Here is a 17,770-nt window from a genome sequence, read left to right as displayed (position 1 = left end):
CACGGCCCATCTAGTCTGCCCACCCCAATGACCCTCCCCTACCTCATCAGCTTCTTTGACTGGGTAACAAAAAGACTGGACGAAGGAGATTCACTGGACATAGTGTACCTAGACTTCAGTAAAGCTTTTGACAGCGTCCCACATCGCAGACTGTTAAACAAGATGAAATCGATGGGGTTAGGAGAGACTCTAACGGCATGGGTCAATGATTGGCTGAGTGGCAGACTTCAGAGGGTGATGGTTAACGGTACTTTCTCTGAGACATCGGAGGTGACCAGCGGGGTGCCGCAGGGCTCGATCTTGGGTCCGCTCCTCTTCAACATATTCATAGGAGATCTGACTCAAGGGCTTCAAGGTAAAGTAACATTATTCGCCGACGACGCCAAACTATGTAATATGGTAAGCGACAGCAATTTACAAGATAGCATGGCGCAGGACCTGCGTACATTGGAATGCTGGTCCTCAACCTGGCAGCTGGGCTTCAATGCTGGGAAGTGTAAGGTCATGCACTTAGGTAGCAGAAACCCGTGCAGAACTTATACCTTAAACGGGGAGACCTTGACCAGGACTTCAGCGGAACGAGATTTAGGAGTAATCATTAGTGCAGACATGAAATCTGCCAATCAGGTGGAGAAGGCTTCCTCAAGGGCAAGGCAGATGCTGGGTTGCATCCGTAGAAGTTTCGTCAGCAGAAAGCCTGCTGTCATAATGCCACTGTACAGGACCATGGTGAGACCTCATCTGGAATACTGCGTGCAATTCTGGAAGCCACATTACCGCAAAGACGTGCAGAGGGTTGAGTCGGTCCAAAGGATGGCCACCAGAATGGTCTCAGGGCTTAAAGGTCTCTCGTACGAAGCAAGACTAAACAATTTGCAGCTCTACACTCTCAAGGAACGCAGGGAGAGGGAAGACATGATTGAGACGTTTAAATACGTCACTGAACGTATAGAAGTGGAAGATAACATTTTCCTTCTCAGAGGCCCCTCAACCACAAGGGGGCACCCGCTCAAACTCAAGGGCGGGAAATTTCACGGCGACACCAGGAAGTATTTCTTCACGGAGCGAGTGATTGATCAATGGAACAAGCTTCCAGTACAGGTAATCGAGGCCAGCAGTGTGCCAGATTTTAAGAATAAATGGGACGCCCATGTGGGATCACTACGTGGGTCAGGGCAAAACATTGGCTAATCTTAAGGGGAGGGTCTATAGAGTGGGCAGACTTGATGGGCCTTGGCCCTTTTCTGCCATCATCTTTCTATGTTTCATCTTTCTACCTTTCTCTGTGAATAGATCCCACGTGTCTATCCTATTTGGCCTTAAAATCAGGCACGCTGCTGGCCTCAATAACCTGAAGTGGAAGACTATTCCAGCGATCAACCACCCTTTCAGTGAAAAAAAATTTCCTGGTGTCCCCGTGCAGTTTCCCGCCCCTGATTTTCCACGGATGCCCCCTTGTTGTCGCGGGACCCTTGAAAAAGAAGATATCTTCTTCCACCTCGATGTGGCCGTGAGATACTTGAATGTCTCGATCATGTCACCCCTCTCTCTGCGTTCCTCGAGTGAGTACAGCTGCAACTTATCCAGCCGTTCCTCGTACGGGAAATCTTTGAGTCCCGAGACCATCCGGGTGGCCATTCTCTGGATCCACTCCAGTCTCAGCACATCCTTACGGTAATGCGGCCTCCAGAATTGCACACAGTATTCCAGGTGAGGCCTCACCATGGATCTATACAATGGCATAATGACTTCAGGCTTACGGCTGACGAAACTCCTGCATATGCAACCTATGATTTGCCTTGCCTTGGATGAAGCTTGCTCCATTTGATTGGCAGTCTTCATGTTCTCACTGACGATCACCCCTAAGTCTCGTTCTGCTTCAGTTCTTGTTAGGATCTCGCCATTAAGGGTGTAAGTCTTGCATGGATTTTGGCTGTCCAGGTGCATGACTTTGCATTTTTTGGCATTGAAGCTGAGTTGCCAGGACCTAGACCAGCGCTCCAGTAGGAGTAGGTCGTGCATCATGTTGTCGGACATTGAATTTATGTCTGTTGTGCCTTTGCCCACTACATTGCTTAGTTTGGCGTCATCGGCAAATAATGTTATTTTACCTCGCAGCCCTTCTGCCAAGTCTCTTATAAAGATGTTGAATAGGATCGGGCCCAGGACCGAGCCCTGCGGCACTCCACTGATTACCTCCGTCATTTCGGAGGGGGTGCCATTGATTCACTAACATTTGTTTGGTTATTTTGCATTGGGTTTTACGATCCTAAAACCTGACTGCTGTAGACCTGTCTGTAACTGTGTTACCGACAGGTCTGCCATTTTTTTGACAGGTCTGCTGGTTTTGGGGGAGGGGGGTTCTTTATTTTTTTCCATGGCAGATATTTTGCGTGTATTACACACGTAAAATATTTACACCATTTAAAAAAAAGGGAAAAAAAAACAGCAAAAATTTCCTGCCTGTCCATGGTCCGATGAGCTGGGTACCTGCATGTCTCCCTCCCTCCTCCAATGTTTTGCTTTCTTCTCTCCCCCCCCAGAATAGCAGTGGCTTCTTCCCCCTCCCCTCCCAGTATTCTAACTTGCCTGCAGCAGTGATAGTAGCGTCAGAGCAGCAATTCACTTAGGCAGCCTTGGGGCTTTTGCTAAGTCATGGCCCGCCTCTGATGATGCAATTTCCTCTTTCCTCAGAGGAGGGTGTGACTCATCAAAGGACCCAAAGCTGCCTAAGTGAATCATTGAGTTGACACTACTGACACTGCTGCAGGCAAGTTAAAACACTGAGCTGCTGCTAGTCCGGGTAAGGGAAGGTGCTGTTGCCACTGGTTGGAGGTGGAAAGGGGAGCTGTTGCTGGTAGGGTGAAAGGGGGAAGGAGAGCTAGAGCTGGTTGGGGAGAAGGGGACACTGCTTCTGCTGGTCAGGGGAGTTGCCACACTGGACTGGAAATGGAGGATAGTGAAGGGGGAGCTGCTCCTGGACAGAGGAAAAGAAAGGAAGAGCTGCTACTGAGCCTGGAGGGAGGGAGAAGGAGAGATGCTGCTGAACTGTGGGGAGGACAGTGGAGAAGGGGGCAGAGAGAGTGAATTGGTGGACGAGGGACAGTGGTCTCAGGGAGGGAGAGATGCTAACGGGAGGAGAGCAAGAAAGACATACAATTCATAGGGTGGGGGGCCTGTGCTCCGGGCAGAAAAGAATAGAGGGAGATGATGCCCAGAGAAGAGATGCTATGCATGGAGAATAAGGACAGACACAGAGGGAGAATGCTGGATGGAGAAGGGATAGGGACACAGAAAGGCAATACTGATCACATGGGTACAAAGGGACAAGGACGCAGAGGGTAGATGCTAGATAGGATAGATAGAGATGCAGAGGGAAGATATACATTGGAATGATGTGTAGGAAATTTCAATAATGTCAATTACTATAAATTAAAATTATTTAATTAATAAATAAAAATACTATCTGCATTGGTTTTTATTTCAGTCTTAGTAGTTTGCCAGTCCACAAAATAATTCTTTTATTTCCGCCAGTCAATAGGTGTAAAAAGGTTGAAGAACACTGGGTAAGAGAACCAGAGTTTTGGGGAAGAATTACATCTTAAAGTGTGTCCCACAGTATGGGTTGAGAAAAAGAGATGCCAAGAGAGTTAGATCAGAGAAAAGTGATGAAAATAATTTATCTTGTGACCTAATTGGTTGTCTAGGCAAAAGATATCATCCAGAATACAAACATTGGGGAATTTTAATTACCACTGAATCCAATAGTATTACATCTGGGGAGGGAGATGTTAGGATATGAATGAGGTAGACCAGTCCTATACAAATGGGTAGAGATGCTGGTAAATGAATACACTTTCCTCTCCCCATTCCGCACTCGCAATTTCACATAATCGTGATTTTTTTTGGGGGGAGGGGGGAAAACCCCCCATATTTTTGCCTTCCCCCCAAGAGACTACAGAAACTCACGGCAGTCATTTCCTATTGGCGATCTGCACGGGGCAGGAGCATAGGAAGATCGCTCCTGCCCCGAAAGTCCACTAGACCACCAGGTAAGGCCGGGATGCTGGGGGAAGGTGGGAGGGAGGCGGGGGTAGGTCAGAGCCAGATATTCGCGGTCCGGCTCTGCCCCTATCCCCCACGAATAACGAGGGAGATGTGTAAATCCGATGAAAACTCAGAGAGAGAGGTTATGTGGGATGTCAAAGCTACAGCTCTACCTGTTCTTGAGGACTTATGGGTAGAAAAGGCAAAATAGTTGGGGATAAGAGATCTGAGAACATTTTATTTACTCCGTTACTTAGCCAAGTCTCTGTCTAACAGAATATGGAATAACAAATTTTGATAAGATTCTGAATAAGCACAGTTTTAGGTTGAATAGATCTGAGGTTAATGAGAGAAAGTCAGCTGTTGTACCTTAGTTGAGTTTACATTGCAGAGAAGAACAGGGAACACGATTTGCTAGGTGGGGCAGTTGTGGAGGGGTAATTCTTGGCAGTGGGTAGTAATTAGGTTCTAAGGGCAGTTTGTGAAAGTTGGGAAATTTGGGGGAGGTAATTTAGGTGACTGGGATAGTTGGTGCAGTCTGTGGGGCAATGGTAGTTGTAGGATATTTGAGAGTGAACAGTTTGTCAAGGGGGTATATTTTGGGATGTGGGAGAAGTTGAGAGAGTAAAGAATGGGGAGACAGTTTGAAAGGAAGAATTTCCTAACTTTCACTGTAGGCAAGCTTTTTTTAAGCTATGGAAGCTGGAATTCCTCTCAAAGAACATATTGGGCAGCTTTCTTTTTTTTGGGGGGGGGGGAAGGGGGTTTATTTTGCTGTAACCCTTAGTCTAATTTTGCCTATTTTTAACAATATCTTATTGATTTTTTTTTTCACCATTTTTGTTTGTGCCACATTTTATCTCACTGTTTAATTCCCCAAAATTTAGTTTGTGGTCAAAATATTTTGACTATTTATGTATAATTCTTTCCAATATCTATTGGGTTGGAAAGAAAACTAAAAAAATAACAAAATTAACTAGAGTTGGATAGCAGAATAGAGGACCTAAGAGTTAAGGTAAAAAGAGGACGTCCTGTTTGGTCCCTGGATGAGTTGATTAAAGTAGAGGGATGTCCTACAGAAGGAAACAATGTTGTAGAGAGGGCTTTTGCATCTGCTTGGCCCCCATGGATGGTCCTACATTGTCTGATTATATGACTTGTTTGTATTGGTATATTTTCCATGAGTTCCAGCTGACCAGGTGAATGGGTTTTCCTTAAGTTAACTGTAATGTTAAGTAGGCCTGTAGCCCTTTCAGGACCAAGGGACATATTTGTCCATAACTTTAAAATCCTATAAATTTTGATTGGGATAGTCTACAGTTCTAAATTTGATATGTACGGATTCCATATAATACTGCCTTTATGTAAACAAACTGGTTCCGACATTCATTCATTAGCGTCGTTGCCAGATTGACGAGAAGATTCACTTGCCACACTGTCCATAAGCCAGAAGTTTGATTTTTTTTAAAAAAAATAATGATATTTCACAAAAAAAATCAATTTTTTGGCATCTGCAAGCCCTTTTTACCATAAAAATGTCGTCAAAACCACAAAAATTGGCCTACGATCCTTATGGTCCTGAAAGGGTTAACAGATAGTGACAAACTTAATACTGGAGTGACAGATTAGCCTGGCTTTATTCAACTAAACATGCCTTTGTAGGTGTCAGCAAACAAAGGAGAAATAGGCGATGCCACACCATTTAATGATGCTGTCAACGTGCAGAAGATTTCAAATTTGCTGTCTGATTATGGCTATCACCTGAGAGGGAATGAGGTGTGTAAAATATGTTGTGTTTAAAAATACCTGTATGAAATACCTATATTTGTGTATTTGGGAATGCAATATGTACTAAGATGGCCCATACTTATATAAGTGGAATTGGAGTAAAATTATGATGCATGCATGTGTTTTATAAAATAGTATACATGCACATATTGTACTGCCTTTGAAACGTGTAAATTTGTGAGCATATTTGCACACTATCAGGTATAAATCTAGTCATATATAAATAATTATATTGGATATTAATTAAGAAAACTGACTTTTAAGGTATTTTTTGGATTTTGGTTCTTATTTTATAAAGGCAACAAAGGTGCCTATGGTTCTTTGTTGGGTTTAAAAAAAATAAAATCTCTAATATATAAATTGGAAAAATTATACAAATCTTAATTATTCTTTTTGGTGGAATTCACTTTGTCACATTTTTAAAATGGAAAGAGCAATTGCTGTACAGAAAGGTAATTATAACAACTTTATAAAGATCTGGGGGCCATTAGAGAATTATTGTAATGAATGAACATCGTTTTCCTTTCTGATGGATACATGTATTTTATTGGGGGGGGGGGAAATTGGATGATTAATATTTTTATTTAATGATTGGATTTCTGTTGAAGAATTGTTGGGTGGGGGAAGGGTTATAATTTCTACTTTAATGGATTATATGTATAAGAATGTCAAGTGCTGTATATTTTATTAGTAATGTAATGTTTTAATATTAATCGCTTGTTTGTCAGTTTTAAAATGAATAAAGAATTAAAAAAAAATAAAATAAAATAAGTTGTTTTTGGAACTTCAACATAAGCGCACCCTCCCCCCATGATAATTACCTGTACCATCATAGGTTCTCTACAATGGATTCACTGGTCGCAAGATCACATCACAGATTTTCGTGGGACCTACCTATTACCAGCGTTTAAAGCATATGGTGGATGACAAAATTCATTCCCGTGCCCGGGGACCTCTACAAATTCTCAACAGGCAGCCCATGGAGGGCAGATCCCGGTAAGTAGTTTTCTCTTTGCCTGGTCGTCTGTAAAAAAGCATGCAAGTGGCTTGTTCTAACCCCTAACCAAACAGTGGCACTCTGTCATTTTCTGGAAAACATCTATTTATTTTTGCTTCCATGTTCTCAAATTTCAAGCACAATGAATATGCTGCTTAAAATTCCTAGGAATTTGTGACTGAGCATATGTATTTGCTGGTACCTGGTTGAACAGGGTTATGTTGCTGGCAAAAATGCCAAATGTGATAGGTTAGCACAGGCATTTCCAACTATGATAGAGATGAAAACCCAAACCCACTAAGGCTAGATTCTTTGATTCTGGATTGCCTCTTCCACTTGGAGCGTTTCTTCTTATTTTGTCTGTAAGCATTTTACATAGCTTAGCCATCCTTCTTCCCTTCTCAGCAACTGCTCTTGTCTTTCCTCTCTTAACATGGCCTTTTCATCCCCCTACCCCAACTCTGGTTAGAGTCCTTATTATCCTTACACCCTGAACTCTTTGGTAGCATGGGGTCAATTGGCTATACTCCTTATGTCTGTATCTGATATATTACTTTGGTAGATTCAACTTCCTGTCTAAAATGGTGGCTATAAGATTCAAAGATTTTTGTATTTCTGATTTTCTGTCTTTTTTAAAAAAAATTTCTGGATGAATGTGGCTGTCTGCTAAACAAACCAACAGTGTGGTTTTTTTGTTTGGCTATAAGATTCAGCTAGGTACTGCAGTACCACCTGCATTGTTTGGTTTCCATATAGTATTTTTGCCTAACTTGTCAAAATGACACAGTCCTGGTTCACTCTATTGCTTCTGTGGATTTGTAGCCCTGCCTTTCCTAGAGAAACTAATACTATAAATCCATACAGAGAGAGAAAACCAAAACTGGGCCAGCTTTATGCTTGGTCCAGGTCTGCTGGCAAACTAGATAGTCTTGTGCTCCATTGCTCATAGGAATAATGCTTTCTGTGAATGACATGCATGGCTCTTTTGAAATGAGTGCTTTCTTCTTTCCTCCCCTCCCCACTTCCTCAGCTTGCATAACTCTAGATTATCAAATTATTTTTTCCTCCCCTCCCCACTTCCCCAGCTTGCATAACCCTAGATTATCAAATTATTTCTGCATTATTCTTATGTGAATACTAATAGACACTTTTAGTCACCATTGTATAGCATTTGTTTATAGGGGTATTAATAGTTATACACTAGTTGTTTAGCCCGTTACATTAACGGGTGCTAGCAGCCCTTCTCCCTTACTTTTACCTCCTCCCTGTCCAGCAGCACCCCCACCCATTCCCTGCTCCCCCTATATAGCAGTAGCCCTTCTTCTTTTATCTCCCCCTGTTCAGCATCACCCCATTTCCAGCTCCCCATATCCAGCAGTAGCTCTTCTCCTTTGCAGGAGCCCTTCTCCCTTCCTTATACCTCCCCCCCCCACGTCTAGCAGCACCTCTTCCCTGCTTCCCCTATCCAGCAGTAGGCCTCCCTTCCTGTTACCTCCCCCCCTGTCCAGAATCACCTCTTCCCTGCTCCTCCTGTACTGCAGCACCCCCTTACCTGCTCCCCCTGTCCAGTCCGGTGATCTCCAGCCATCAGGCTGGCTCCTGCAGGGAGTCTAGTTCCTGTCCGGTCCCCGCCAGGCGTGCAAGCCTGCTCCGCCCCCTCCCGACCTGCCAGGAGTATTTGAATTAGACCCGACGGTTCCTGTTGAGGGAAGCACTCCTCAGCGGTGAACTCCAGCCATCGGGCCGACATCCGCCTTGTTTTTTGTGTTTTTTTTAGTTGAAAGACGCGGAGGTGGCTCCTCTCATGATCCCCGCCTGCGTCGGAAGTCCGACGCAGGCGGGGATCGTGAGAGTAGCCACCGCCACGTCTTTCAAAGAATCATAAGCCGCGCATGCGCACTTCCTATGTGTCGCTACAGCTCACGGAAAACCGGCACACACTTAGGAAGTGCGCATGCACGGCTTACCATTTTATTATATTAGATAGTGTATGTGCAGAATTCTTCTCTTCAAAGCTTGCATTACAAATGCTGCAATATAACTGGTTGCTGGGATGTAATCTTGTGAAACTCCAAGTTCATGTACATGGAACTGACACTTTGCAGATAGATCTCTGTGAATATTCATAGTGGACATCCTGGAGAGTCAAACCTCTCCAATGATTTGTAGTATTAAGAATCTGCTTTTCTGGTTACCCTGTATATCTGATCAGTTTGGGGCCCATGAGGATCATAGCTGACACCAAAAATCAAATACTAAGGAAGTATATATCCAATATTGATCATACAAAATTACTTCCAACTACAACGCTGTAATCAAATCACTTTTATGCCATGCCTCAGAGACCGAGTATACCAGCAAATCCTGCTAGAAACATTTTTCGGTCAAAGTCTCAATCATTGGCAAATGGCATGTACTAAAGGTACTAAGTTATTTTAATAATTTTTTAAAACTTTTAAAAAATATTTTAATGAATTGTTTAAATATTGGTTAAGATCGGTGTGTCAACACCTTCTGATATCAAACATCTTAAAATTCTATAAGATAGTGCAAAAAGGTCAAGCAAGCACTTATCTTTATAAGAAGTTGGCACTGTTTCAAACCCAACGGGGCCGCCGTTTCACCTGGTATGGCTTCATCAGGGGAAAAATGTAGACAGTGCGGAATGCTGATAGACCTAAATCCTAGGCACTGTCTACGTTTTTCTCCTGATGAAGCCATACCAGGTGAAATGGCGGCCCCGTCTCTGAGGCATGGCATAAAAGTGATTTGATTACAGCGTTGTAGTTGGAAGTAATTTTGTATGATCATAGCTGACACCCACTTCCCCTGTCTCTAAAACCTAAAACTGGCGCCTAAACTTAGGCGTCAGTGGGCGCACTGCCGATGGTTAAGTTAATTGAAAAACTCCATTAAAAATAGCAAAGCTTAAGCGCCTACGACACCTAAATAAAAGGCGCCGGAATCGTAACTAGGTAGCTGTTTTAGGCTAAAGCGACTACCTAGTCGCAATTCATGCCAAGATACGCAACTGAAAAGTAAGCCCAGAAACTCTGGCCTACATTTCAGCTGCCTATCTATTCTGCCACTGGATCCTAAAGCTAGCCCACAGCTACCATAAGCTGATCACAACAGGGGAGTCCTGCCCAGCTCAGCTGATCTGAAGGGAAATTCCCCTGCCACGATCACCTGAGCTGGCTGTGGCGGATAGAGGGATACACTCCCCCTCAAATAAAAATAATTGACAGGAGGGATGCCCGCTCTGTCCTGCTTGACACCTGCAAACCCCTCCCCCTGACACCGCCACCCCTGTTTTCTTTCTCCTTGCATCTTCCCTGAATATGACATCCCTCCTTTCCACCAATCTGTCTTCTGCAAGTTCTTCTTCAAGCGGTTGCTGTCCATTGGTTCCTCCTACCATGGTCCAGTATTTCTCTCTTCCCTCCCTCTCTCTCATTGTACAGCATCCTCACTCCCTTCTATCCTGAAAATAAAAATCTATTCACATCAAGGAAGCAGGGTTACTCTGCATACACCAGAGCAATGATATTCTGCATAGTTGATGTTAAGATGTGGAATGCTTTGATGGATCAGTTGCGACAATGTAAAGACCAGTTTCAATTCAAGAAACGGCTAAAACTCAATTGTTTGTCACTGCATTCTTATGACTTAACAGTTCTTTGGAAAAGAAAAGATTGTTCTCCCCTGTTGATTTTTTTTTTTTTTTAATAATTCTTTATTCATTTTAAAACTTTCATCAAGTGTACAAAAATTGCAACACAATAACATAGATTTAACCACTTGTACATCTTATCATTATAACTTATAGTTGTAAATATAACCCTCCCTCTCCCATCCTGAAATCCTTTTAGTAATTTTTATTTTTCATATAAAAGAAACCCTCCCCCCACCCCACCCTTATCTTACATATTAAATATAGAAATATTAGGAAAATGGCATCAATCATGGCAAAAGGACGTTAATGGTTCCAAAATTTTAATGAAGTTTTTATAATTTCCATTTTGCACCGCTATTGATCTTTCCATTCTGTATATGTGGCAAACTGAATTCCACCAAAATTTAAAATTGAGCCTACTATGGTCTTTCCAGTTATTAGTAATATGTTGAATGGCTACTCCGGTCAAAATCAATAAAAGTTTGTTATTACACATTGATATCTGACTCTTTTTTCTCATAGACATACCAAAAAGTACAGTATCATAAGTTAATGCTACGTGATTTTCCAATAAACAATTTACTTGATCCCAGATTGAGTTCCAAAAGGCTAAGATATGGGGACAATAGAACAAAAGATGATCTAAAGTCCCTATATCCAGATTACAATGCCAGCATCTATTAGACAAAGAACTATTTAACTTTTGCAATCTAACTGGGATCCAAAAAGCTCTATGTAACAAAAAAAACCAAGTTTGTTTCATAGACGCTGACATTGTACATCTCATTCTCCAAGACCAAATTTGTGGCCATTGAGATGCTGAACCCTGTTGACTTTAAGATTTTAGTTTGTCATAATTACATTTGTTTTACCTCATGTGAACTGTTTAGTTAAGTGTTATGGAAAAATTTTAAATAGGTACCGTATTTGCCGGCGTATAGGACGACTGGGCGTATAAGACGACCCCCCAACTTTTAGTTAAAAAATAGAGTTTTGTGTTATACTCGCCGTATAAGACGACCCCTTCTTCCGCACACCTTCTCTACCGCCCCGGGTGCAGCACAGCCGGCCAGGTTCCCTTACTTTTGTGGCACTTCCCCGACCGACCGACAACAGCCCCGGTCCGACAAACCTCCCTGCCCTTAACCGCGAATCTAAATTACCTTCTTACAGCTGCTGTAAGAAGGTATTTAGATTCGCGGCTACAGGGCAAGGAGGATTGTCGGACCCGGGCTGTTATCGGTCGGTCGGGGAAGTGCCACAAAAGTAAGGGAACCTGGCCGGCTGTGCTGCAACCGGGGCGGGGTGGCCACCCCTCTCTCTTGGTACCGCGAGGCTACTCTCCTTCTCCTTACCTGCCATGCCTGCAGCACAGAGCCGAACGGAAGTCTTCCCGACGTCAGCGCTGACGTCGGAGGGAGGGAGGGCTTTGTTTAAGCCCTCCCTCCCCTCCGACGTCAGCGCTGACGTCGGGAAGACTTCCGTTCGGCTCTGTGCTGCAAGCAGAGAAGGTAGGGAGAAGAAGAGCCGCGTGACTGAGTACATCCAGCCCCGCAAGTAAGGGCATGTAAACTGTACCCGGCGTATAAGACGACCCCCGACTTTGGGGAGGATTTTAAGGTACTAAAAAGTCGTCTTATACGCTGGCAAATACGGTAAGTTTTCCCTTCTCACTCCTGCACAGTATTTCTTCCTCTCTCTACCACCCCCATGTGCAACATGTCATCCGCTCTCTCTCACTGTCCACCATCTCTTTAATTCCCTCCCTTACTGCAAAAGGGAGTGGGGAAGAGAGGGGGGGATACCCCACTCTCTCATCCCCCAGACCATGTGCAGCATCTTTCACCCTTCCCACAGCCCCTTGCCCACCATTTCTCCTTCTATCACCTCTCTCCAGCACATGCCATATCTCTCCCTCCGCCACTGTTCCAACATTCCTCCCCCTTGCATCCCTTTCAATCTTTCACTGTTCCCTCTCCAACACCATTTCCAACATTTCTCCCTCACTCCCCTCTCTCCCTATGCCCAACAATTGTCTCTTTCTTCCTTTCCCCATGTGCACCATCTTTTTCCCTCTCACTCACACACACACATGCCCAACAATTCTCCCTTTCTATTTCCTCCCTCCTATGTCCCGAGTTTGTGACCCCCTCCTTCCTTCCAAACTGTCCTGAGTTTGTGCCCCTCCCATGTCCCAGTGCGCTCCTTCTCCCTCCCTTCTGTTTTTCTTTATCCCATGTTTGTGTCCCCTTTCTCCCTATTTATCTTAACGCGCTTGCTCGCTCCCTTCAGGGTCATCCAGGTGGGCCGCCTCCTTCCTGCCTGCAGCCGCACTTGATTCTTCACAGGACCGTGAGCAGTAGCTCCTGCATACTGCATGTGGCTGATCCAGAAGTCTTCCCTCTGATGTTGGCTCTTACGTCAGAGAGAAGGCTTCTGGGTTGGCTTCAGCAGCTTGCACACGGCTTTGTGGAGGGGAGCGTGCGGTTAGAGGTCAGGAAGAAGGAGGCCTGCTGACATAACATGTGGGATCCCTGGCAGTGACGACTGTGGCTCCACCTTGAGGAGTAAGGGGGCAGGAGACCTACGCAGTGCTGTGTACTCCCCTCCCATTTGCATACCTCTAGGGCAGTGTTCTCAAACCTGCGGCCCAGGGGCCACATGCGGCCCGCCATGTACTATTTTGAGGCCCTCAGTATGTTTATCATAATCCCAAAAGTAAAATAAAACAGTTTCTTGATCATATGTCTCTTTATTTATAAATTACAATATTATTAAGAATTAGCCAAAAGGAAAGATTTATAAACTATAAAGAGTTTTACCTCATGCAAAATTGTCATTTCTTTAATAAGACACTAACTATTTTTTCTGAGGCCCTTCAAGTACCTACAAATCCAAAATGTGGCCCTGCAAAGGGTTTGAGTTTGAGACCACTGCTCTAGGGGTATGTGTACTGCAAGTTGAGAACCTCTGCTTTAGATGACTTTTCAGTGTTGAAGTTGACTCCATTTGCTAGACTGATGGCTGATAGGATTAGGTGCACATTTTGTCCGAGCCATAATATTTTGGTTCTTTCTGTATTTAGTTTAAGATATCTTGTTGCCTGTTCTTATACTTTCGATAGTGTTCTGGTTAACTTGGTAGCCATTTTGATTGATTGGGTTCAGGTATGCAGGAACTAATAGAAAGATATCGTCAGCATAGGAGAGAAGCCATTCATCTAGTTCAAGATTGAGTTTAGGGTGGTCATGAAGATGCTGGACAGTAATGGTGATATGGATGATTCTTCTGGTTCATCGCATGGTGAGGTCTAGTAATTTGAGAAGGAGCCATCTTTTAATACTCTATTTTCTGTTTGTTAGCCTTGAAACCATTGCAATACTGGTTCAGCACTTCCTGTTTTGGATGGTTTATTTAAAGTTGTGATTCACTGTATCAATTGCTGCTGAGACATCGAATTGCAATAACAGTAGTTGTTCGCCCCTACTTAGTGTTATTCTTGCTGTAGATAACCAGATTTGATTAGACGTTTGTGTTGTGCATAAAGCTGTGTTGGAAGGGTAGTAGTATATTCCAGTGTGTGATGTATTTTTTTTGCTGGGAAGCTGCTGCAAATTCCATCAATTTAGTTATAAACAATTTGCTTGCTACTGGTTGTAGCTTGCTGCCTGGGCCAAGTCTAGGTTTGTTTCTTTTGAAAAGGGTGTTAGTAGTATGCCATCAAACTCCTTTTTTTTAAATTCTTTATTCATTTTTAAAACTTCAATTGTGCACAAGAGATGATGCATTTAAATATAATATTAACATTACAGCACAATAAATTTAATAGAATAAAGACAAGACATCCCTCCCCCCATTTTCCAATTAACTAACATCTCGTAAAAATACCTGTAAACAACCTTTCAATATCTCTTAACCAATGCCAAAACATACCCCTCTCCCCCCTCCCCGGATGTGTATGTTTTCCTTATTTATATAAATAAATCAATCCTTACAATATTTAGTTAATGGTTCCCAAACTTCCATAAATTTTTTATAATATCCCTTCTGGATGGCCATAAACTTTTCCATTTAAAGACATAACATAGGGATTCCCACCAGAATGAATAATTTAATCTATTCCAATTTTTCCAATTCTTTTAAATAAGCTGCATGGCATCCCCCGTCATTATAAACAAAAGTTTCAAATTTTTTGTCAAAATTTGACTATTTGCCCTCATAGATGTTCCAAATAAAATGGTATCATATGATAGTGCCACTGGATTTTCTAATAAATTATTAACTTGATCCCAAATAGATCTTCAGAATTTTAGTATCAAGGGACAATAGTATAGTAAATGATCCAACGTCCCAACTTCCAGATGACAATGCCAGCATCTATTAGACTTGGAACTATCTACTCTATATAAACAAACTGGGGTCCAAAATGCTCTATGTAATAAGAAAAAACATATTTGTCTCATAGATGCAGACATTGTACATCTCATCCTCCAAGACCAAATTCGTGGCCATTGAGACGCAGTAATTTGATGCTTTATCTCAATGCTCCAAATGTCACGCAGACCAGTTTTTGGTTTCTTATTCAAAAATCCAGATATTAATTTATACCACTGAGCGGCCTGGTGACCCAGGAAGTCCACCTGAAAACATAAGACCGGCAAGTTGTTTTGAACCTTCAAATTTTTCCATTCAGGGAACTCTTTTGAGAACCAGCCTTGTTTTAGTATGGTGTTGAACAGTTTACTCAGCCATTTAAGGATATCTTATGGCATGTCTTGATACAGATGAGCTGAACATGGGGGAAAGAAGGGAAACAGGTACTGGGCCCATGTGAAGCTGGAGGGAAGGGAGAGGCACCAGACCCACTCCTAGGTGCTGAAGGGAGGGGATAGAGATGTTGGACCCATGGGAAGGGAGCTAGATAGAAGGGAGAGAGGTGCAGGACATGCAGGGAGAAAGAGAGAAGGAAAGGGAAAGAGAAAAGCTGAACCAAGGGAATGAAGGAAGAGTGAGTGAAATATTGAACATAGCGGCAGGAGGGAGGGAAGGAGAGAGTGTGAGAGACACATTGGTGTAAGAGAGGAGAAGCTGAATACAGGGAGATATACAAAAAGAGGGGAGATGGTGGGCATGGATGGGAGCACACTGAGTTTCGGCAGCTATTTACATCGCTGAAAAAGCATGGGCAGAAGCAAGTGGAAATTGCTCCTGCCCCAGCATGCTGCTAGACCACCAGGGAAACAAGGTAGGCCTGGGGTCCTTCCTCTGGGTCCGGGAGGGGGATTGATGGTGTCTGTTTGGGAAGGGAGGGGGAATTCGTTCTTCTTTTAGGGGGGTGCTGATGGTTGGGGGGGGGAAGTCTCCAGGATAGGGGTCGAGGGCTGGGCTTATGGTAGCAGAAGCAGAGAAGAAACACTAGTGGTAGGGAGAGTGATAGGAATGGTATTTCAGGGGGAACTCGAATATAAATTGATACCCTCAAAGCAATCTGGATAATTGGCTTGCTGCTTTGTCTTTTTATTTATAAATGATATGATCTGTCATGCTCTTATCTCAGGGATGGTGGCCTGCGTTTTGGGGAAATGGAGCGAGACTGCCAGATTGCTCATGGTGCAGCCCAGTTTCTTAAGGAAAGACTGTTTGAAGCCTCAGATCCATACCAAGTTCATGTGTGCAATCTGTGTGGAATAATGGCAATAGCCAACACTAGAACACATACATACGAGTGCAGAGGATGTCGCAACAAAACACAGGTATGTATCCACTTTATCCTCTTCTATTGTAATTTGCATCTTAAGAATTGGTAGCATTCAGGGTGTGGATATTAACTTTGTGGGGAAAAATGTGCCCCAGTATACAGTGTTACTTAAGAATAAAAGGAAGGTAGCAAAGATTTGTTTTTATCTGCTAGATACAGATGGCTATGAATAACAAACTGTCTCTGCTGTTTTGTACTTCTGTCCTTGGAAAACTGTGCATAACAACTGATAAGAAAAGACACTCTACAAGTTCATTTCTAAGCTTTAGTTACCCAGAACCAGCCAGCATCATTATATGAACATAGATATCATGGTGTAAATTTTTATTTGGAATTATTTTTATTGTCCATGCCAGACTAATCCTGATGAGTGACTAATGTCCCTCTCTCAGCAGATGATGCTAAGGTGTGTGGGGTGGGGAGGACAAGCTCAGAGCTGACTTCAGTATTATAGACAGCTGCCTTGTTCCCACAGGTTGCTTCCAAGCTGCTGCTAATGTCATGCAGGCTGCTGTCACAATAGATGAGAAGTTTGTGGTAATTTCCAGATACTCTATCTGGTTTTTTTGTTAACGTCCCTTCCGGATTCCATGCTTTAGGTGTTCAGTCCCTTCCTGCAATCTGGGAGTTGCAAAAATTCCATAAGGAATCATATGGGGACTAACAGAGAGAAGATTATTGAAGGTAAAATTCGCTGTCCTACTACAATTCGATCTTTCCGCTGCTTTTGATGTCGTCCATCACGACATACTACTTTACCAACTTTCCGAGATTGGAATCGACTCCACCGTCCTAATGTGGTTCTCAAACTTCTTATGCTCCCGTTCCTACACCGTCAACACAAATGGCACCATGTCCACTCCTTGGACTCCATCTTGCGGTGTCCCTCAAGGATCACCCCTTTCCCCTATTCTCTTTAACATCTACATGTCCTCCCTGAAACTCTTTCAACTATCCCCCCTGGAAACAATCTACACTTATGCAGATGATATCCTTGTCCTCCTTGAGACTGACCAGAACCTCACCAACCTCCACGAAAACATTACAGCTTGCATAATGAGACTCCGTGCCTGGTCCCTCTCGGTACAGATGAAACTAAACGAATCTAAAACAAAACTACTCTGGCTCGGCCCAAAATTCGAACACCTGTCCACATTTTTCGCACTACCCACAGGCGATACACTACAGCTCGAGTTCTCATGCAAGGTCCTTGGTATCACTATCGATTCCTCTCTCTCCCTCAATGACCACCTCAACTCCTTGGCAAAATCATGCTTTTTCAGCCTTCACATGCTGAGGAAAGCTAGATCCTACTTCAGCCAACAACACTTTGCCATCCTTGTCCAATCCATCATCCTCTCCAAACTAGATTACTGCAACGCCATCTACTTAAATCTATCAAAAAAAAGTATTCTAAGACTCCAGCTAATCCAGAATACTGCATCCAAACTGATCTTCTCAAAACGCAAGTCTGACCATGCCTCCCCACTCCTTGCCAAACTTC

The 17,770-nt window shown here is 43.3% G+C and overlaps 1 protein-coding gene across 1 annotated transcript in view; it reads left to right on the top strand.

Annotated features, from left to right (window-relative positions):
- Positions 1–17,770, top strand: part of POLR2B (RNA polymerase II subunit B) — a 163,277-nt gene that overhangs the window by 135,054 nt on the left and 10,453 nt on the right. The window contains exons 22-24 of the mRNA XM_033915184.1: positions 5,710–5,823; positions 6,671–6,831; positions 16,066–16,261. Coding sequence (XP_033771075.1) covers positions 5,710–5,823; positions 6,671–6,831; positions 16,066–16,261 — 471 coding nt within the window. The remainder of the gene's footprint in view (positions 1–5,709; positions 5,824–6,670; positions 6,832–16,065; positions 16,262–17,770) is intronic.

Source organism: Geotrypetes seraphini, chromosome 1 (genome assembly GCF_902459505.1).
Source record: "Geotrypetes seraphini chromosome 1, aGeoSer1.1, whole genome shotgun sequence".
Taxonomy (NCBI): domain Eukaryota; kingdom Metazoa; phylum Chordata; class Amphibia; order Gymnophiona; family Dermophiidae; genus Geotrypetes; species Geotrypetes seraphini.
Note: the sequence above shows the minus strand (reverse complement) of the source record. Positions and strands in the feature narration are given on the sequence as shown.